Here is a 20,387-nt window from a genome sequence, read left to right as displayed (position 1 = left end):
ATATTAACCATTTATAGATATTCGTTATCGTGCACATGTGTGGGAAAGTGATGTAATAACCAGAAACGTGCTCTTTTGTGTTCCCTCCAAAACTCCATCGAAAGTTACAGTAAATCATCTACCACTTTACTAAATCGACCGACTTGACTTCTTGACTGTATTGACTTTATCCTTAGATTTTGACTAGACTTTAGACTTGACTGACCTGACGATAATATAGAAAAAATTGTCTTAAAGAATATTGTTTTCCCGCCATAATATTATACTAGACACTGGCCATGGTTATAGCCGAAGTGCCATTATAAGAAGAAAGAAAAAACATCATATTTATAATGCTGCGGCCGCACATGCGTGGTGCTTCGTGCTTGAGACGAATGACGATACCATCCATTGGCAGGTAGTAAGGTATATTACTACCTGCCAATGGATGGTATCGTCATTTGTGTAAATGCATCAATATTATAATGATTCTAGTATCACGCGAATCACAATTCACAATGTAAGTTATTGCGATACTGCGATTCGGCCTATTTTACACCATCAATATTATCACGGAATCGTAATATTCATATTCATGTATGTAATAATATGTCCCATTGGACGATCTGCGTTACACACGGTACATCGGTACATCTCATAGGACCCAGCATAGCACGAAGCTTTCAAGTGACGATAGATGCATGTGCGGCCGCGGCATAAATGTACTCGAAATCAGGATTCGGGCCATAGTCCATTCCATAAGATTACAGTCTACTGTCTACAGACTACATATTAATTATTATTAAAGCGCTTATTCCACTTATTCTAGCTAGGAAGTCCTAGCTTTGGTCCTAGCTAGGATCCTAAAAAAATTTAGTCAAGTGGAATAACATTTAGAAAGCTAGGATCCTAGCTAGGTTAAGATCCTAGCTTTATAAAAATAAAAAATAAAATAAAAAATGTTTTATTTCTGAGTAAATTTGAATCAAATTTTTTCAGAATGTCTACCTGATGCCTACCACCGGTTCTTTCTAAACGTTATTCCACTTGACTAAATTTTGTAGGATCCTAGCTAGGATTTCCTAGCTAGGTAAAGTGGAATAAGCGCTTATGCTCAATATTTTGTCCAAAGAAGAAGTAGAAGAGACGTACGTGTATAAATTTTTGACATATTTTGTATGACAATTGACATATATCAAGGGTGTGTTTTAAAACTTTAAGAACATACTTGCCAGTGGGATTTGACGGGATTTAATTGGCTTCCGTTACGTCAAGAGGGACTAGCTCGTTTACTGTTACGTGCTCAAGAACGCGTTCCAAAATTGAAATGTCACTTGATGCACATAATTGTTCAGTTAAAAACTACTTTGTGTTGTAGCAAAACTAATAAAATAATTCATAATTAGTAAAAGTTATGATCTTAAACTTTAATCAAATTAAGTAAATTAGATATTCTAAAATCAAATGCATCACAATATACAGGACTCACTTATTTTAAAATGAAGCTTACCGGTGTTTGTGCGTTCATATTTCTATGTAACCACGTTTATTTATCGTTTGCTATCGATAACGATGGTAAAAAACGCGAAGAACGTAAATCGAAAGGTGTAACTACATTTGTGAGTGCCAAGTGGGAAGCAACCCCGATAGTACTCGAACTAGCAGAGTATTTAGCTGGCGAGAGCTCAGACTTATTTTGGTCATTTTTTGATGGTATAAACTCACTTAAAAATGGTTTAGATACCTTGGGTAAGTATGAAATCTATCCTTCATAATGAAATTCATTTGTTACATCCTCTTTTCATTATTTTAGTAGTTTTCATTATCCAATGTTTATAAACATTCAAAGGTTTTAATAATTCATCCCATAATACCATTTTTAATTGAAAATGTTCTCTGATTTACTTACAGATACAGACAAAGAAATCTATGATGCCAGTATCGGAGTGGCCAGTACTTTACTTGCACCTGCACAGTTGCGAATGGCCAAACTAGCTCTGTCTATGCATTTAACTTCACCTACAGTACACATGTTTGACCAAATTGCAACACAAAACGGTGCAAAAAATGTAAAATGTGATACTTTTGTTTCTATTGCATCAAGACAAATTTGTGACAATGATGTTCTGAGAGATGTACTCAAATCTTATGATCAATACGATCCTGTAAGTATTTAAACTATTTATTGTCCATTTTACTCTTTTGTGTTGTTTAGGGTCATATGTCACCTCGTATTTAGCTCCAAAGTAAGAAACAAAATTAAATTATGATTTTATATTTCAGCAAGAGCATAGACTAGACACATATCTATTGGATCATTCATATCCCAGCAGTGACAACAAAAGCCTAACAGCAATATTATATGGCGAGCTGGGCATGTCAGACTTTAATGCCAAACACAAAATACTTGCTAGTTTTGCTGACAAAGGTGCCATAAACTATGTTGTGAGGTGGAATGTGAAGGTATGTTATGAAAATGATCAATTGATTATTTTAATTTTATAGGCATTAAAAACTCAAGAATTGGTTGTTATCAACTAAAACTATTAGTGTGTGAATATGTATAAAACATTATATTTGAATTGCTAAATAGGAAATAATTAAAAACATTGCTGATTACGAGTAAAATAAGCTGATACAATCTCTCAAATTATGTTTGAATGGCTTATAATGTTATTCTACTTTTTGTATACAGCCTCGAGGGAAACCAAAGTTACGCTTATCTGGCTATGGTGTAGAGTTGCAATTAAAAAGTACAGAATATAAGAGTCAAGATGACACAACTCCTAAAGAGTCTGAAGGTGGAGAGACTGCGGAGCCATCTGTGGAGGAAGATGAAAATGATCCACAAAATCAGATTGATGGATTCAATTTTGGAAGACTGAAGTTAGTATGAAATTTAATAAAGCTTTGCATATTTGCATTTTGCGGCCACTACAATAGCTTCGATTTTTTTTTTGTTTCTTTAAGCAAAGGATTATTCACAATACATTTTGTTTCAGAAATCTTTTCCCTGCTTTACGCACACCCTTGGAAAGGTTCAGACGCCATTTATCCGAGATGAGCGAAGAACTTGAGCCACTGAAAGTGTGGCAGATGCAGGCTTTGAGTATGCAGGCCGCCGCTGCCGTCGTCGACGCTCACGACGCGGGAGGCGATGAAGCTTTAAAAGTGCTCACCTCTATCGCTCAGAACTTTCCCATGCAGGTAATGGTGGAATTCAAGTTGCAAATTCATAAGATATTCAAATACCATAATAACATTATTACTGCTAAGTCTTAGTGGATAGATAGTAAGTACCATGCTTTCATTACTTACATATTATAAGATTAATGGATTCATTATTTGTCTACATATTCCAAACTTTACTTTGAAAATTTTTCCCATATAAATATTGTTCTTCCAGACTAAGTCCCTTATCCACGTGAATGTACCGAAGTCGATGCGCGATGAAGTACTGTACAACCAAGACATATGGGCGTCGTCTCTGGGGCTCCGGCCTTCTGAGCCGTTGCTGCTGGTGTCTGGTGCTCAATATGACGCTGAGGAGGTCGATGCTATGGCCTTACTAGCTGCACTTAGAGAGGACATCAGGCCCATGAATACATTACATGCATTGGGTATGTATTGTGTTGACTGTTTAGAGAATATTGGACTGTAATAGTATTGCAGTAATTCAATCTCATTTCTCGTTAGTAGGCTTAATCAAACTACTCTAAAAGGGAACAAACAAAAAAGCCAACAATAGTGCAACAAACTAATGTATTGCTTATCATTTATTAATATATCTTGTCTTCCCTTTCAATGACGAATGAAGGATGAAAACGAGACAGAACATAACATGTTGATATTTAATAAACAAATTACTGTAACTCAGACTGGTTTAACTTTTAAGGCGCGAAACATTTTGATACTTCGCCTCTTTACTTCAATAATGTGGTAAGTCCAAAAATCAAAGTGGACTTACCATTGTTGAAGTAAAGAGTGATTATTTTACTTATTAATTTTTATGTCTTCACTGCTTATACAGGTGTTAAAAACTAAGTGATCATACTTTAGTTTAAGGTGAGTATGTGTTCCTTGCATAGAGTTAGTTACTGTGAAATTAGCAGCACTAAAAGCGCAATTTTTTTTCGTGATTTGTATGGGCAAGCACTCAAGCGTCAGGAATTTGCCCATACAAATTTTTTAAAAAAGTTGCTCTTTTAGCACTGCAGTGAACTCAAATACAGGGGACTCATACATACCCTAAAGTATTATCATTTAGTTTTGTACATTATATTATATGCATGCTATAGGACTGTCGAAGAAACTCATCAACACGCTGATGTCTCTGGAGGTCGGGGAATCCTTCACGTGGGAGGAGTACGGCATGGACATACGGGACTCCTCCATCACGTGGCTGAACGATCTGGAGACGGACGAGCGGTACCGGCGCTGGCCGTCCTCGCTCATGGAGCTCCTGCGACCCACGTACCCCGGTATGCTGAGGAACCTGAGGAGAAATATTTATAATTATGTAAGTATTATCTTTTCAATATGAGCAATGAAATATGTGTCTCACATTTTATATGAGGCCTTTTTTCAATAATAAAGTTAAATTGTGTCTCAAAGTAATCAAGTGACACATTTTTAATGATCTGTACACTTTGCCCGAGTCTTTGGAATCTGTGTACATAATAAAGCCACGCAAAATTTCTTATATTCAAATGTCACGCTCTTTCGAATCGTGCAGTGCCGTTAAATGTGGATTACTACTTGTCTTTAAATAACCTATGTCTATATTTAAAAATAATAGCTTAAAACAACTAAAAAAACAAGCTTATTATTTATTCTTTTTTTTCATTTTTTTTACAAATAATTGCATTGTTATTGGCTCTTAATACATATGCAAAGTTTCGAGTTAATTAGACTACTGGAGATAGGTAAAAATCGTGCTCAAAAATTCCGTTACACACAGTATAGCCCAAGCTAATAAAAGTGTGTTAAAAACTTACCTTGTTCAGGTGATGGTGGTCGACCCAACGTCGAAGTCATGCGTGCCGCCGCTGAAACTAGCAGAAACTCTATTAAATCACGCGACGCCAGTGCGTGTCGGTCTGGTGCTGGCGCCGACGGGGGCGGAGCCGCGGTTAGCTGATGCCGTACGCAGCGCCTTCAACTACGTCGCTCAGGACCGCAACTCCAACAAGATCGCATTCAACTTTTTGACGCAGGTAACTTTGAAAGACTCCGTTGAAGTGAATTTTGGATAAAGTTATACCAGAAGACCAACATCTTAATAATTACATATTGTCATAAAATATTATGTAATTTTTTCAGTATTTTAATCTCGGTTGTAACCCGATCTAAACATATAAACCATAAGATAAAATACATGTGTATTCATTACAAAACATAAATTGAAATCCTTGTGTTTAGTTCCCTTCATCGACATTATTTTTTATTTTAGCTTCTTGTTTCCACTCAAGAGGAGAGCCTGTCCCTGGACCTGATCAAGAAACACTTAAAGAAATACACAAACTCTGGCACTAATGTCGATGAGATAATTGCTGAAGATTCCGAATATAATTTTGGTAACCAACTGGCTGAGGAGTTCGTCGCAAAACTAGGAAGCAATGAGTATCCACAAGTATGTCAATCCCATCAGTTACTCGAGTTTCAATTTTATGATTTTTATGTTAAGTTCTTCAGCTTTTACCCAGATTTTTTTGTGGTTCTGCAACTCTAACAGTATGGTGGCCAAGATTGTTTGATTTGAAGAAAATTTACTGGCTACAAAAAGTGAGACGGCCACTACACAGTATGGAGCTTAGGAACACACCCACAATATAAAGCCTTTATCGCATTTAAGAAGTCAGGCATACATTACCTCAAATAATAACAGGTGCTAGTGAACGGTGTGCCGCTACGTGAGGAGGGCGGGGCTTGGACGGCGGAGACGCTGGAGGAGGCGCTAGTGGGCGCCCTCGCCCGCCTCACCGCCCGCCTGCAGCGCGCCGTCTTCCGCGGCGAACTAAGCGACACGGACGACGTGCTCGCACACATCATGACGCAGCCGCATATCATGCCCAGGTATGGACACACATACATGTATGTACGCACGTACATGTGCGGTCATATGCGATTGCATGGTCATGCTTTAAGACAGCGATAATCACAAACCAAGTAAAGAAAAATATAACTGTAGTTATGCCACTTTCAAATAAAACAAGTGGTATCACTTAATAAATGTGTTTTTACAGGCTGAATCGTCGAGTCCTTAACTCTGAGCCGAATCAATATTTAGACTTGACTGGCGTGCCTGCCCCCAGTGAACTGTTTACAGAAGAGAAAGTTCACAAATTACTACACCTTACAGGTAAGATACTATTTAAACCCTACATAATGGTTTAAAAATCTTTAAAATAACCATCTAACAAATTGTAATACTCTGTTTGCTAGGTCGCGATGCTTTAGCGACGTCTCTTCAGGTGCTGAAATACTTTACTAAGTCGGAAAAGCAGGAGAAATTTACACAAACAATATGGGTTGCCGGGGATCTTAACAACAAGGAGTCAAGGGAACTTCTGAGAAACGCCATTACGTTTATGGTAAGTCGTTATTTATTGATTGAAGATGCGACGATAGCTTTTACGCACTACAATAGAATAGAATAGAAATCATTTATTTGCTGAACTGAACTTAAGACATCTTGTTTCACTGTTACTATCCTTTTATTTTTGATACGACTTTTTACCTTTATAATTCAATTATAGATACATACTTTAGAATTTAGATATATATCTAAATTTTAAAGCGGTACGCTTAAATAAAACTGCATTGACACAGTATGAAAAGTAGGTAAAACATCTTGATACCGTTGCGCGTTGTGCTTCGATGGGTTTTAGCCCCGCGGCCGCACGTTATCCGAAATGTCTGATCAGAAAAATTCGGACGCTCCGCCGGAACGCACTCTGTTCATACATTTTGTTTTGGACCCCACATATTATTAGAATTCTGACGTGTATGAGCGGGGCGTCCAAATTTTTCTGATTAGAAATTAGGATAATATGTGGCCGGGCTTAATGTGTGCGTGCACGTTTATCCTAATGATTAGTTTAACGAAAGATCGGGTTCAATTTGTATGTACTATATCAACTTGTGGTATTAATGTGGAATATATTCATACTGAGTATTTTATCAGCGCGAGTCTAGCGGCGTGCGCGTGGCGTTTATCCCGAACGTGGAGGCGTCTAGCGATCAGTCGAGCGGGCAGGCGCTGAACAGCGTTGTGCTGGCGGCGCTGAGCGCGCTGCCGCCGCCGCGCGCCGCACGGTACGTCGCCGACCTGCTCGCTAATGACGGCTGCCATGAGAGGAAGGACTGCGATATACTGGTTAGTTTATTTCTTAGTCACGTGCATTGGCAGAAATACGTTAATATTGAAATTTTAATTTACGTGGTCAAACGAGTCTAAGAACGCGATTACGCAGTTCGCATTAAAAACGTAACTACTAAATTAAAGGTATAAAGGTAAAGAAAGAATAGCTTTCTTATTATAAGTCTAATTCTTACAATTTTTAACTACTTTGCTTTGTTGTTAAAAAGGACATGTTAACTTCAATCATTTTATTCTTGTTTGTTGCAATGCGCTTAGTATTATGAAGTAGGCTTAATGTGGGGGTTTTGCTAATGATACCAAATGTGTTCCCGAGCATATGATTTTTATTTATTGATAAGATAAGATTGATATTATAAAGGTGCTGGGGAGCACGCGCGGTGCTTACTGATTATGAACGCGTACTGACGGTAAAATGCATTGTTAAGTGAAAAATGCTACGGTGTGATTTATGACACCGTACATACTCCCGAGCCGAAAAGATACAAAAATTAGGATGACTTTGAAGGAAAATGACATCTCGTAAATATAGGGGAGGTTGCTATGTCCCTCGTATTTACACTACACACTTCACTCGGCTGACGGTTAGCCGTACTCTGCTTTCGCGCACTAAACACTACACTAGGTTCTGCTTGCGGGGAGACACTGCTGAATCTTTTTCTATACTTCTTCCACAGTATGAATGCCGCTGCTACGACCACGACAGCGAGAAGGCTGTAAGAGATGCTGTATTGATGAACGTCGTGACCTGATATCTGATTGTCTGATGTCTTTAAATCTTTAGTGGCAACTTTCAACTCTTCAACTTGCTTGCCTTCAACTTGCTTGCCTAAATCAACGATAGAGTTGTTTATCTCAATTTCGCTGTTATCAACGATGTCCGAATATTGCAAATGTGATTGGTTGATCATATGATTAATATTATGAAATTTGGGAGCAATAACGCCCAAATCCGAATAGATCTCATTCCTGAAATTGGTCTGAGAGTACATAGTGAAGTCTCGGCCCTTTATAATGCAGTTAGGCTCGATGCTCAATATTCCAGCCCCATTCAGCTGGTCTGTGCTAACACGATCTGAACATATGATCCTGATCTGATATGTAGTGCAGCAAAAATAAAAATATTGGAATTCATCTTTCAACTGAATCCACTGATCTCTGCATACTGATTTGCTGACGAGACATTGCTTCGTTCTTACGTCGATCTTACAGAACCTCTCATCTGGTGGGAGATAATGTATGGGCTTGCTAAGATGGCATAAATAAGTTTCCTCATTATTGAAGCATAATTGAAGCTCAAATGTGGAAAGGGTAAAATAGGAATCCTTTCCTAAATTGATTGCTACGTAATCATCTACTGGGAGGACAGTGATCGCATTTCCTGCTATCTGTTTAGGAATCGAAATAATTTTGTACACGTTGTATGCTTCTCTATTAGTTAATGGAAACGATATTTCGAATATGAAATAATCCTTTAACATTTTTGCTTTAATTCTAAGTAAACTGTAAACGTTCCGTAAGTCTGATTGTATGCTGTAATCTTGCTTATTTATAGACTGTCATTTGAGAGTAAAAATATTTAGGGCCAGTTTCACCACTTCCTGATAAGTGCTGGATAGGCTATTCACCACTTATCCACCACTTAACTTGACAGATATTGAGATATGGAGAATCTTTCAAAAAAGTTGTGGATACGGCACTTTATCAGGAAGTGGTGAAACAAAGTGGTGTTGTTCTTTTTAACATATTTTTATGCGTACCATTTTTTCGTATCAGCCGGAACTAGTGCCGCTACTGACGAAGCAGGACTGGGCGCTGAAGGCGGCGCGTGTGTTGTGCGCGCGCGCCCTGCGTCTGCGCGGTGGGCAGCGTGCGGTTGTGCACAACGCGCGTCTACTCGGCCCGCTGCACGAGACCTTCACTGTTGACGACTTTGTACTGCTGGAGAGGTGTGTTTAAGTGCTCTTATTCCACCGATATAATGAAAGAGAAGGCTGATAGATCCCTATCAGCCATTTTGATATTTAGACAAACTATATTAAACACTAATGGGGGTAAAGTTTCCACAATATATTTTTTTTCATTAAATAAAAAACAATAAAAAGCATACCGTCTTTGTCTGACACATTGAAAAAATTACGTGATAGACAAAGACAGCTTGACATAGCAGTATAAATAATAAATATTGCAGGTATGATTTCTGCCTGTTGCGGGATACAATTTTTGGTGTCTTCATTACTTATGACGTCACGCAAGAGAATGCCCGAAAGCTGTCGATATTAACATTACTATTTATTTCAGATTCAGTAACCAAGTGTATGGTGATAAGATATTTGAAGTTTTGAACAAGAAAAAGACAACAACTAATGAAATACTTGATGATGACGATGGTATGTGTCCTTTGGAGCCCGAAACACATTCGAGCTCGAAATATACCTGTTTAGGTGTTAGTAACTCTATCAGCTAAAAATTCTTGTTGCTTAAAATGTGTTAAGTCATTTTATAATATGCATTGGTTTTATACGCTATGTAGACGTTTCTAAGGAATTTCATATTAATTAGTAATAAATAATAATGACTTTAAAAAATTGAGAACCACCTTTTTGGTAGTCAACTAAAAGGTTACAATTTATATTGCGTAAAGCGTATTTATGCCTTATCTCTTCATTCTGCGCAACGCAGAGACATATCTCTGTATCATATGTAGCATACTACATCTAGTAATCTCATATTTGGCAGACGACGCTCCCACGCTGTCCACGGACGAGTACCTCAAGGTGTTGTCGGTGCTGGCGGGGCGCAGTGGGCGCACGCGCACGCCGCTGCCCGCCGGCCTGCGGACAGAACACTCCATGGTCGAGCTGCCACCCATGTATGAGGACGAGGCCGCTGTTGACGTATGTATTGAAGACTAGCTGTTGCCCGCGACTTCGTCCGCGTGGACTTCAGTTTATAGTACTTTATAGCGCGCGATGTCAACAAAATTGGTGTCAAAAGCTTTTATAAAAAAACCCTAGTACCCCTTAAATCAATACAGCTGTGCAGTGTGCACACAATAAGTATTTCATTTTTTTATATTAAACTTTATATTTTATGCCAAATTTTAAAGCTTATTTAGCCCTCCGATTACACAACTTTACCCATAAACTATTTATCATTGATAGATTTAAGGTTACGTCACTGCACAGATAAAGTACTGAGTTATTTAATACCGTAGAATAGATATAACAATCGAAAAAAATCGAAACTTAAATGTAAGATGATACCACGTCTTATAGGAAGACTTTTGAGCAAGCGTCAGCGCGATGTAGAAGACGCACGGCGCCATCTATTATGAATTGTTGGAACTAACTTAATTTGAACAAATTTACGCATTTTCACCCCCTTACAACCCTTTTTTCCAGTAAAAAAAGTAGCCTATGTCCTTTCTCAGGCTTTAGACTATCTGTATACAAAATTTCATTACCATCGGTTCGGTAGTTTTGGCGTTTGGCGTGAAAGCGAGACTGACAGACAGACAGACAGACAGAGATACTTTTGGCGTTTAGCGTGAAAGCGAGACTGACAGACAGACAAAGATACTTTCGCATTTATAATATTAGTATAGATTATGTGCACACTGCGCAGCTGTTTTTGGGTATTTTGATTAATTAAGGGCCGCGCTACACCGGAATGGCAGCGGCGAGGCGAGCACTTTCAGCGCTGCCATTCCGGTGTAACGCGGCCCTAAGAGGGGTACCACTTACCAGGGTTTTAAAAAGTTTTTAAATTTGACACAAATTTTGTTGACACCGCGCGCTATAAACTAAAGTCCACGCAGACGAAGTCGCGGGCAACAGCTAGTATTATACATAAAATATGTTTAAGATTTTTGAAATTTTATTTTAATACACATCCAAGACCCAGGAACATTGAAAACTTTTTGTTCCGCCTGCGGGACTCGAACCCAGGACCCCCGGGATGAGCGCTGGCCACGCGCAATGCGAATTCATTTTCATCGATATTTTCATGGAAATAAGATATTTTCCCACATCAAAATGTAGCCTATGTCCTTTCTCAGACTCTAGAATAACTGTGTACAAAATTTCATTGCAATCGGTTCAGTAGTTTTGGCGTGAAAGCAAGACAGACAGACAGACAGACAGAGATACTTTCGCATTTATAATATTAGTATGGATAGTATGGATTAGAAATGCAGTAGGAGTTCTATAAGATAAGATAGATTGATTATTATTATACCAAGTGATTATATTATTAAACATAATATTCTAACGTATTAAAAACTATAAACAAAAACATACTAACAACTAATAAGTATGATTAGTTCTATGGTACAATAAAGTAAAAAATAAAACGCCAGCTGTTGAATCGTATTAGAACTAAAATGTTCATTGCGTCGATATATTTCTGGATTTTTTATAATATTATACATAAAATATGTTTAAGATTTTTGAAATTTTATTTTAATACACATCCAAGACCCAGGAACATTGAAAACTTTTTGTTCCGCCTGCGGGACTCGAACCCAGGACCCCCGGGATGAGCGCTGGCCACGCGCAATGCGAATTCATTTTCATCGATATTTTCATGGAAATAAGATATTTTCCCACATCAAAATGTAGCCTATGTCCTTTCTCAGACTCTAGAATAACTGTGTACAAAATTTCATTGCAATCGGTTCAGTAGTTTTGGCGTGAAAGCAAGACAGACATACAGACAGACAGACAGACAGACAGAGATACTTTCGCATTTATAATATTAGTATGGATAAAGTAGAATTGGTCATCATTTAAGTATCACATATCATTCAGACTTCAGATTATTAAATTAGGAAATATAGGTTTAATAAATGGATTGATGATCTCAAATTTGACCGTTTAAGATTTATTATAAGAGTTTCATTCAACGTTGTCGAATTGAGTTAAATATTAGTTTTATTACAATGTTTCATCTGCTGCAAAATGTATATAAACAAAATTAACATATTATTGTATGGTTTTAAGTCCCAGTTCCTGTTTATTTTATAGTCAGCGTATTCTCTCTCTGTCTCTAACTCCTTGCAAAACGAAACGTTTTCACGTTATAATATTACCATAGAATTCTAAGGGCTTGTTTTATCACATCCTGATAAGTGCCAGATAGGCTATCCTTTCTATCCTATTTTTGACAGATGGAGTATATGGAATATTTGTCAGTTAAGTTGTGGATAGCCTATCCGGCACTTTATCAGGAAGTGGGGAAACAGGTCCGAAGTGTAAGTTTTAAATATTAAAGTATTTAAACATGTTTGTTATAGATCGTAGTGGCACTGGACCCGGCGTCGGTGGCGGCGCAGCGTCTCGGGCCGCTGCTGCTGGTGCTGCGGCGCGTCGTCAACTGCCGCGTCAAGCTGTTCCTCAACCCACAGGACAAGAACTCTGACATGCCGCTCAAGAGGTAAAACGATTATAACTATTATTAATAAGCTATAAACGTGGTATGTTTATTAAGAGATCATGTTTTCTGAGAAAACAAGGATTATTGTGTAGAAAAGAAAATTCTGTGTTTATTATTTACATTGTATAATAATATGACATTTTTGAAAATTTTATTGTTGATAGATTTTTAAAAGGACAAAAATGTTTTGTTAAGCAATTGCATGTGTTCCAAAGACCATAAACATACATTTAAATCGTTCCAGTTTCTACCGCTACGTGTTGGAGGCGGAGCCTGCGTTCACGTCAGCGGGCGCGGGGGCGGGGCCGCTCGCGCGGTTCTCCCGCCTGCCGCACGCGCCGCTACTGTCGCTGGAGCTGCGCACGCCGCCCAACTGGCTCGTCGAGTGCGTGCGCTCCGTGTACGACCTCGACAACATACGCCTCGCGGATGTCGACTCGCTCGTACACAGGTTTGAAGTTTTTTTGGTTTAATGTGCTATTAAGCTGTAGCGAGTGGTAACACACTATAAAATAAGCACTATTTTTTATCCTGCATAACACTTCAAAGTTCAAATAACATGTTTCCTATACGATATCAAGACCTTTAGTCAATTTGCGATTGATTATCTAAACAGCAAAGCTAGAAATCTGTGAATCCCATACAACGCATTGCTAAATAACGTGAACTTTGCGCTGCTTTTAGTCAATTTTTTTTTTATATTTATTAAACTGCTGAAATATTTAATGAAACTTAAGTAAAGGGTAAATATTAACCGTCCTTTAATGATTCGATGTGTTATAGTGAATTCGAACTGGAATACCTGCTCCTGGAGGGTCACGCGTGGGACACGACGATGGGCACGCCGCCGCGCGGGCTGCAGCTGGTGCTGGGCAACAAGGATAAGCCCGAGATGATGGACACCATCGTCATGGCCAACCTCGGCTACTTCCAGCTCAAGGCCACGCCCGGCGCCTGGATCCTGCGCCTCAGGCCCGGCCGCTCAGAGGATATCTACGAAATTGTCGGGTGAGACTTTTCTGTTCCTGTTGTTTTTTCTGGATTACAACGTCCTTACAATCGCGCCTAAACCTTATCTCAAATTTAGTGTCTTATATTTTTTCCTTAAGCGTCTAGCTTATGACAAATATACATTGCGTCGTCTCTATTTCTTATGATTACATACTATATGATTACTTACTTACATACCCAAACTCACTCTTGTTAGTTACGTAATACAAACTTAGTGTCTGACCATACCTTACCTAAGTGACTACTAATAATTAATTACATCGCCATTATCTATTTCATTAGAATCTAATGATTAGATTAAGTTGAAACATAATTAATATTTCCAATACAGCCACGAGAACACGGACACGCCGGCGGGCAGCGAGGACATCCAGGTGCTGATGAGCTCGCTCCGCAGTCACGTGATCAAGCTGCGCGTCAGCAAGCGCGCCGGTAAGCAGCACCTCGACCTGCTCGCCGACTCTGATGACAATAGCGGAGGCGGCATATGGAACTCTATCGCTAGGTAATTTACACATTTATTTCAAAACAAAAATGTGATACACACTTTCACTCATACATACATATACCTAGTGCGCAAGGCGCTCGTATCTCGCGCAATATTTTCGATAAATCCTTTTAAGCTACGGGGTAAAATAATGTGTTACTGTTAAATTGTAAATAACGTTAGATTGTTATAAAACTAGCAATATTTTATAATAATGACAGTCGACAGATTGTAAAACGAAAACAACTCGGGCGCTGCTTAGTTGAACCGAATATGCCCGACGCCGCCATATTATAGTTACTTACCGCCGTACTCAGAGTCATTTAATTATGATTAACCTTCGATTTAATGAAGAGTTTGACAGATAATGTATGGCGCTTATGTCAAAAATTTGAAATAATTTAACATTTAAGTAAATAATGTTCTACTCTGAGTGCGGCAGTAAGACTGCCAATAGACGGACCGCAAGTTGCAGTCGGGACCGACTGCTTTAGAGCGGTCGCGTTATGCACCGACCACTCAAGAACTGCTCGAGCGGTCCGTTTAATGCGGGTATGAATTTAGTATGAAAACTGCGGATCGCCGTGCGGCGACCGCATTTTCCAGTCGGTTTCGACTGCAAGATGCGGTCCGTCTATTGGCAGTCTTACTGCCGCACTCAGAGTAGAACATTATTTACTTAAATGTAAATTAATTCAAATTTTTTACATAAGCGCCATACATTATCTGTCAAACTCTTCATTAAATCGAAGGTTAATCATAATTAAATGACTCTGAGTACGGCGGTAACTATAATGGCCGGTCTAAGGCCTTAACGACATAATATATACGTTAGGAGAATAGATACAAGAATTATTTGTAAAGTTTTATCACTACTTCATATGAACAAGATTTTCGATTACAGCTCCTTCGGCGGTGGTGACGAGCAAGAGGCTCAGGACGAGACGATCAACATATTCTCTGTGGCGTCCGGCCATCTGTACGAGCGGTTCCTGCGCATCATGATGCTGTCCGTGCTCAAACACACCAAGTCCCCCGTCAAGTTCTGGTTCCTCAAAAACTATCTCAGCCCTTCCCTCAAGGTATTTGAAGTTATTGAAGATATACTGAACTTAGCTGTGCCTTGCTGCGCTTGTGCGTCATGCTTTTTCGAATTCCGATTTTAATGAATAAATTGCCAATAGATTCGTAACAATGGTTTCGATAACATAAACTTTTTAATATGCGTAGTACCTTTTTTGTTGTGTATAGCATAGTTTGGTTCGTCTTCAAAGGAACATAACTGTAGGAATGAGTTGATGGTGTTTGAAATGTAAAACAAAAGATAAGCCGGTAGGTATGGAGTTGTAGGAATCTACGCCGCTATACAGCATAATGTCATTTGCTGTAAAGCGCTAATAAAATATACAGCAATAAGCCATGTTTGATACTCGCAGGACATACTGCCGTACATGGCGGCGGAGTACGGTTTCTCGTACGAGCTGGTGCAGTACCAGTGGCCGCGGTGGCTGCAGCGCCAGCGCGACCGCCAGCGCACCATCTGGGGCTACAAGATCCTGTTCCTCGACGTGCTCTTTCCGCTGCACGTCAAAAAGATCATCTTCGTGGACGCTGATCAGGTATGTTTATATTATACTAATTTAAAAAAATATTACCATTGGTTATGGTTGAAATTATTACTGGAGAGCGAAATAGAGACTTGTACGTTTGGCTTTCCTCTACAATTTTACCGAGCTTTCCGCGGTCTATATTTAGTACTCAAAATCTTGAGTGTTTTATAGTGTTTTTTTATAACTATTCCCAAAATTTTAGATTGTAAGAGCGGATCTCAAAGAGCTGGTAGATCTAGACTTGGGCGGAGCGCCGTACGGATACACACCATTCTGTGACAGCAGAAAGGAAATGGAAGGATTTAGGTAACATTTGAAATAAGGCTTTCTAACATTGTTTCGTAGTTTTGTACTTATATTTGTTAGCCGAATGTTGTAATCACTTGTTTTTATTTAGCTATCAGAAGCTGTCGACAATTGTTTTTGGATTAGAACTTAAAGACCTACACAAGAGAACAAAATCAATCTTCAAAACGTACCAACTTTTCATAGTTAGTGTATCAAGTCTAGTATGCTTCACTTATTTTATGATGCCCCGGTAGATTCTGGAAGCAGGGGTACTGGCGCAGCTACCTGCAGGGTCGCAGCTACCACATCAGCGCGCTGTACGTGGTCGACCTTAAGCGGTTCCGGCGCATCGCGGCCGGCGACCGCCTGCGCGGACAGTACCAGGCGCTCAGCCAGGACCCCAACAGTCTCTCCAACTTGGGTACTTTTTATACATATTCGTTACGGGTTTTTTGTTTAGTTGGGATATTTTTTAAAACAATTAAAATGCTGCTTAGCATTACAAATACCAGCTTGAAATAACGACGAATTTTTTTATAATTAAAAGTTTACTTTCAAGCTATATTTACAAATTCTATTACTTTATTATTTATGAAATATGGGTTGTTTAAATATTTATTTAGATTATATTATTGAACGAAGAGTGATTTATTAGTTTGTATAAGACATCTAATACTTCTGATATATTTTTTTAGTGTTTCAAATATATATTTTTATCCCCAACAGACCAAGATCTGCCGAACAACATGATCCACCAGGTGGCGATCAAGTCGCTGCCGCAGGAGTGGCTGTGGTGCGAGACCTGGTGCGACGACGCCTCCAAGGCCTACGCCAAGACTATTGACTTGGTGAGTGGATAGTCCGACGAAAATATAAATACACTCAGAGGAAATGATTTTTAGGCAGAATTATTCCGACCTACGGCACTTAACAAGCCTAGCTTACAGAAATAACGTATCTCATGTCCAATATGAACGTTTATAAGTTTGCAACCTTTTGCAACATATGGCAGCTGTTTAATACGCAAGACCCTATTTTTAGATGTATAGTGGCAAGTGGTAGGTAGGAAAGTGTCGGATCTTTTTTAAAAGCACCAGTCTATCTAGCGTGGAATTAAATATCGTAAAACATATTCCTAGCGAGTTGTTGTAGGCCGATATAAATAGTCAGTACTTAAGATGCGACCCGGTCTCAAGACGCGGTTCGGCTTTGTGATTGGTCCAAATTTTGTCAGCCAACCAACCACAGAGCCTGAACCGTGTCTAGAGACCGAGATGCATCTTGAGTAGTGAGTACTGACTAATTATACCGGCCTTAGACTTTAACAATCTCAAGCTTTTTTACTGACTCTCGTGTGTTTCGCAGTGCAACAACCCGATGACGAAGGAGGCGAAGCTGTCCGCGGCGATGCGCATCGTGCCGGAGTGGCGCGAGTACGACGCCGAGATCCGCGAGCTGCGGGCGCGCGTGCGTCGCGGCTTATATCAAGCCAATGACCATGAACAGGTGAGCTCATTTGTCCACCCTTGTATTAATATACATCACATTGACGTGGGAGAGCCATGCTTCGGCACGAATGGGCCGGCTCGACCGGAGAAATACCACGGGCTAACAGAAAACCGGCGTGAAACAGCGCTTGCGCTGTGTTTCGCCGAGTGATTGCGTTTACCGGACGCCCAATCCCCTACCCTTTTTCCTTCCCTACCCCCTCTATTCCCTCTTAAAAGGCCGGCAACGCACCTGCAGCTCTTATGATGCGGGTGTCCATGGGCGACGGAAGTTGCTTTCCATCAGGTGACCCGTTTGCTCGTTTGCCCCCGTATTTCATAAAAAAAATTACAACATACAACTTAGTATGGCATTAGACGAAGTGATGTAATATACATCCCGCTTTACTAGACGACGCCCGCTACTCCGTTGCGCCAAAATTTGTTTATCGCGCGGGAACCGTACATTTTGCCGAAAAAAAAATTTTCTATGCCCTTCCCGGGACACACTGTATCTCTATACAAATTTTAGCAAAATCGCTTCAGCGGTTTGGGAGTGAAGAGGTAACAGACAGACAGACACACTTTCGCATTTATAATAATATTAATATTGATTTTAATACTAGGCTGTAAGGCCTGAACTTGAGATTTAGGACCTAAAACATGTAGTGGTAGAATTAAAAGGGACTTTTTCAAAGTAAATAGTTTTTAAGTACTAAAAAGCAAAGGGTTACGAAGCTTGTAGTTACTTATAGACGAACGGACATGACGAAACTACTGCTCCAATACCCTAAAAATGTATTTTTGCCGATGTTTTTACTCACATCCTAATTGTTAATTTGCAGGAGGATGATACAGTTCACCATGAAGAAATTAGTACGGGTAAGCTTTTCAAGTATTTTTTGCTACGCTAGTCTTATTAAAAATACATTTAAAACTTTCTTTATTCTTAACGTTATTATTTTATACACACAAATGTGTGTATAAAATAATAACGTTAAGTTATTATTTTATACACACATTTGTGTGTATAAAATAATAACTTAACGTTATTTAAATAACGTTATTTTATTAATACATTTAAAAATCGTTACATGACGTAAGTATACAGTATGTATGTACCTCAAAATCCACATTATTGTTTACAGGTAAACAACACGAGCATACAGAGTTATGATGAAACAACCAGTGATATTATAGTTCGTTCTAGCCAGTGAGTGAGTGAGTGTGTGGATATACTGTGTTGTTGTTTTGAATTTATGCATTGTAAAATTTACATTTTTTTCTATAATATTATGTATAAGTTAAGCACATCCTACCTTAATTTACATTTACTTCACGTTGCGCCATATTGTAAGTAGTTCAATTTTTACGATGTATAAAGTTAACTTGTAAAGTTAATCAGGGTAAATTCGGACGTAGGATGAGTCCTGATGATTGAAATTAGTGAGTACGAAACGTACGAGCTTATCCTGATTTTCCCTAGTAAATACTCTTTATAAAGAGTATTTACTAGTTATATAAATATTACTGTACGTGCATACCGCGTACGCTAGGTGTGCGTGCTATACGCTCACTGCGTACTTTGCGTTACAACTGAATTTAACCTACTTATATTTTATTACTGATGCTATAAATCTGGATCTCACGGCTATAAATGTACATTTTTAATTTTTGTATACATATTTTTATTGCGATGAGTGAAATGTACACGATTGTTTAAGTGTTTAAGTAGTAGGACAAAATGTTTATCCACACACGATTTTATTTTCCATTAGTTAAGAAAAAGTGATTTGAAGACCCTGTTATGTCAACCTTATTACCAAATGATATTTTTGTTTACATTTTGATTTATAAATTACAAGCAGCAATGCAGCAAGTTTAAATTTAAATAGCTCAATAAAAATGAACACTCTAAACAGTATTTTGTTTTGAATGTAATCCCTAAGGGCCAACCCACCCGTACCACAACCACACCACGTCGCAACGACAAAATGTCGTCGAGCAGTGGCTGCGTGTGAATGGTGTCGCTGCAGCTTTTTGTAGTTGTGGTACCGACAAAATGCCGACGTGGTTGCGTTGTCGCCAGTGGTTGCGATGTGGTTACGTACGAAAGTCAATGAAACGGAGGGGGAGGGGGGTGATGTGGTTGTTCTGTAGTTGTACGTGTGATCTGGCTCTATGGCTCAACTTACACTGGGTTCTGTCGTCACTGGGACTCGAAGCGTCATGACGCGTCACGTTTTTGCCTACCGCATCTCTATTGTTCTATAATTATTATTTAAGTACAAATTTCTGCTATCAAAACTTGGGAGCGCGCGTCGATCCGCGCATTTGCTTATCGAAGCTTCTCTAATTTCCTAGCAGAAATTTGTAGTTATATACATAGTAGAACAATAGAGATGAATATGCTTTGGCTAAAAACGTGACGCGTCGATTCGACTTTGCCCCAGTCTGACTCGAGCTTGAGTATGTTACTTAGCTGCTATGGGAATAATAAAACAATCAGTGCGTTTTGTTTGATTTTATTTACAACATTAATCTATTGTCGACTTACATGTAGCAACTACCTGAATACCTACAAGTTCACACGCAGCTTTATCATAAAATCAGAATACATCTACATTACAATACAATTACTTAGTGCAAAATATATACAGAATATTGAAAATGTATCGTCAACGGATGCTATTTCTATATTTCCAGTA

General features: G+C 38.9%; 1 protein-coding gene across 1 annotated transcript; it reads left to right on the top strand.

Moving 5' to 3' along the window:
* The first annotated feature begins 1,351 nt into the window (after nt 1-1,351).
* LOC121729503 (UDP-glucose:glycoprotein glucosyltransferase) lies at nt 1,352-19,540 on the top strand. Its single transcript, XM_042118026.1, has 28 exons — nt 1,352-1,728; nt 1,891-2,144; nt 2,263-2,442; nt 2,675-2,865; nt 2,982-3,186; nt 3,386-3,599; nt 4,278-4,498; nt 4,986-5,195; nt 5,432-5,611; nt 5,867-6,054; nt 6,225-6,340; nt 6,424-6,572; nt 7,166-7,357; nt 9,137-9,309; nt 9,662-9,750; nt 10,100-10,257; nt 12,657-12,796; nt 13,041-13,247; nt 13,580-13,804; nt 14,139-14,312; nt 15,199-15,376; nt 15,731-15,913; nt 16,107-16,210; nt 16,447-16,613; nt 16,919-17,040; nt 17,558-17,698; nt 18,525-18,561; nt 18,828-19,540. Exons 1-28 carry the CDS (start codon nt 1,479-1,481, stop codon nt 18,854-18,856), a joined length of 4,677 nt encoding a protein of 1,558 aa, XP_041973960.1. The 5' UTR covers nt 1,352-1,478; the 3' UTR covers nt 18,857-19,540.
* The last annotated feature ends 847 nt before the right edge of the window (nt 19,541-20,387 follow it).

The sequence above is a fragment of the Aricia agestis genome, chromosome 8 (assembly GCF_905147365.1).
Source record: "Aricia agestis chromosome 8, ilAriAges1.1, whole genome shotgun sequence".
NCBI classification, from domain to species: Eukaryota; Metazoa; Arthropoda; class Insecta; order Lepidoptera; family Lycaenidae; genus Aricia; species Aricia agestis.
This window is presented reverse-complemented; position numbering and strand designations above follow the sequence as displayed.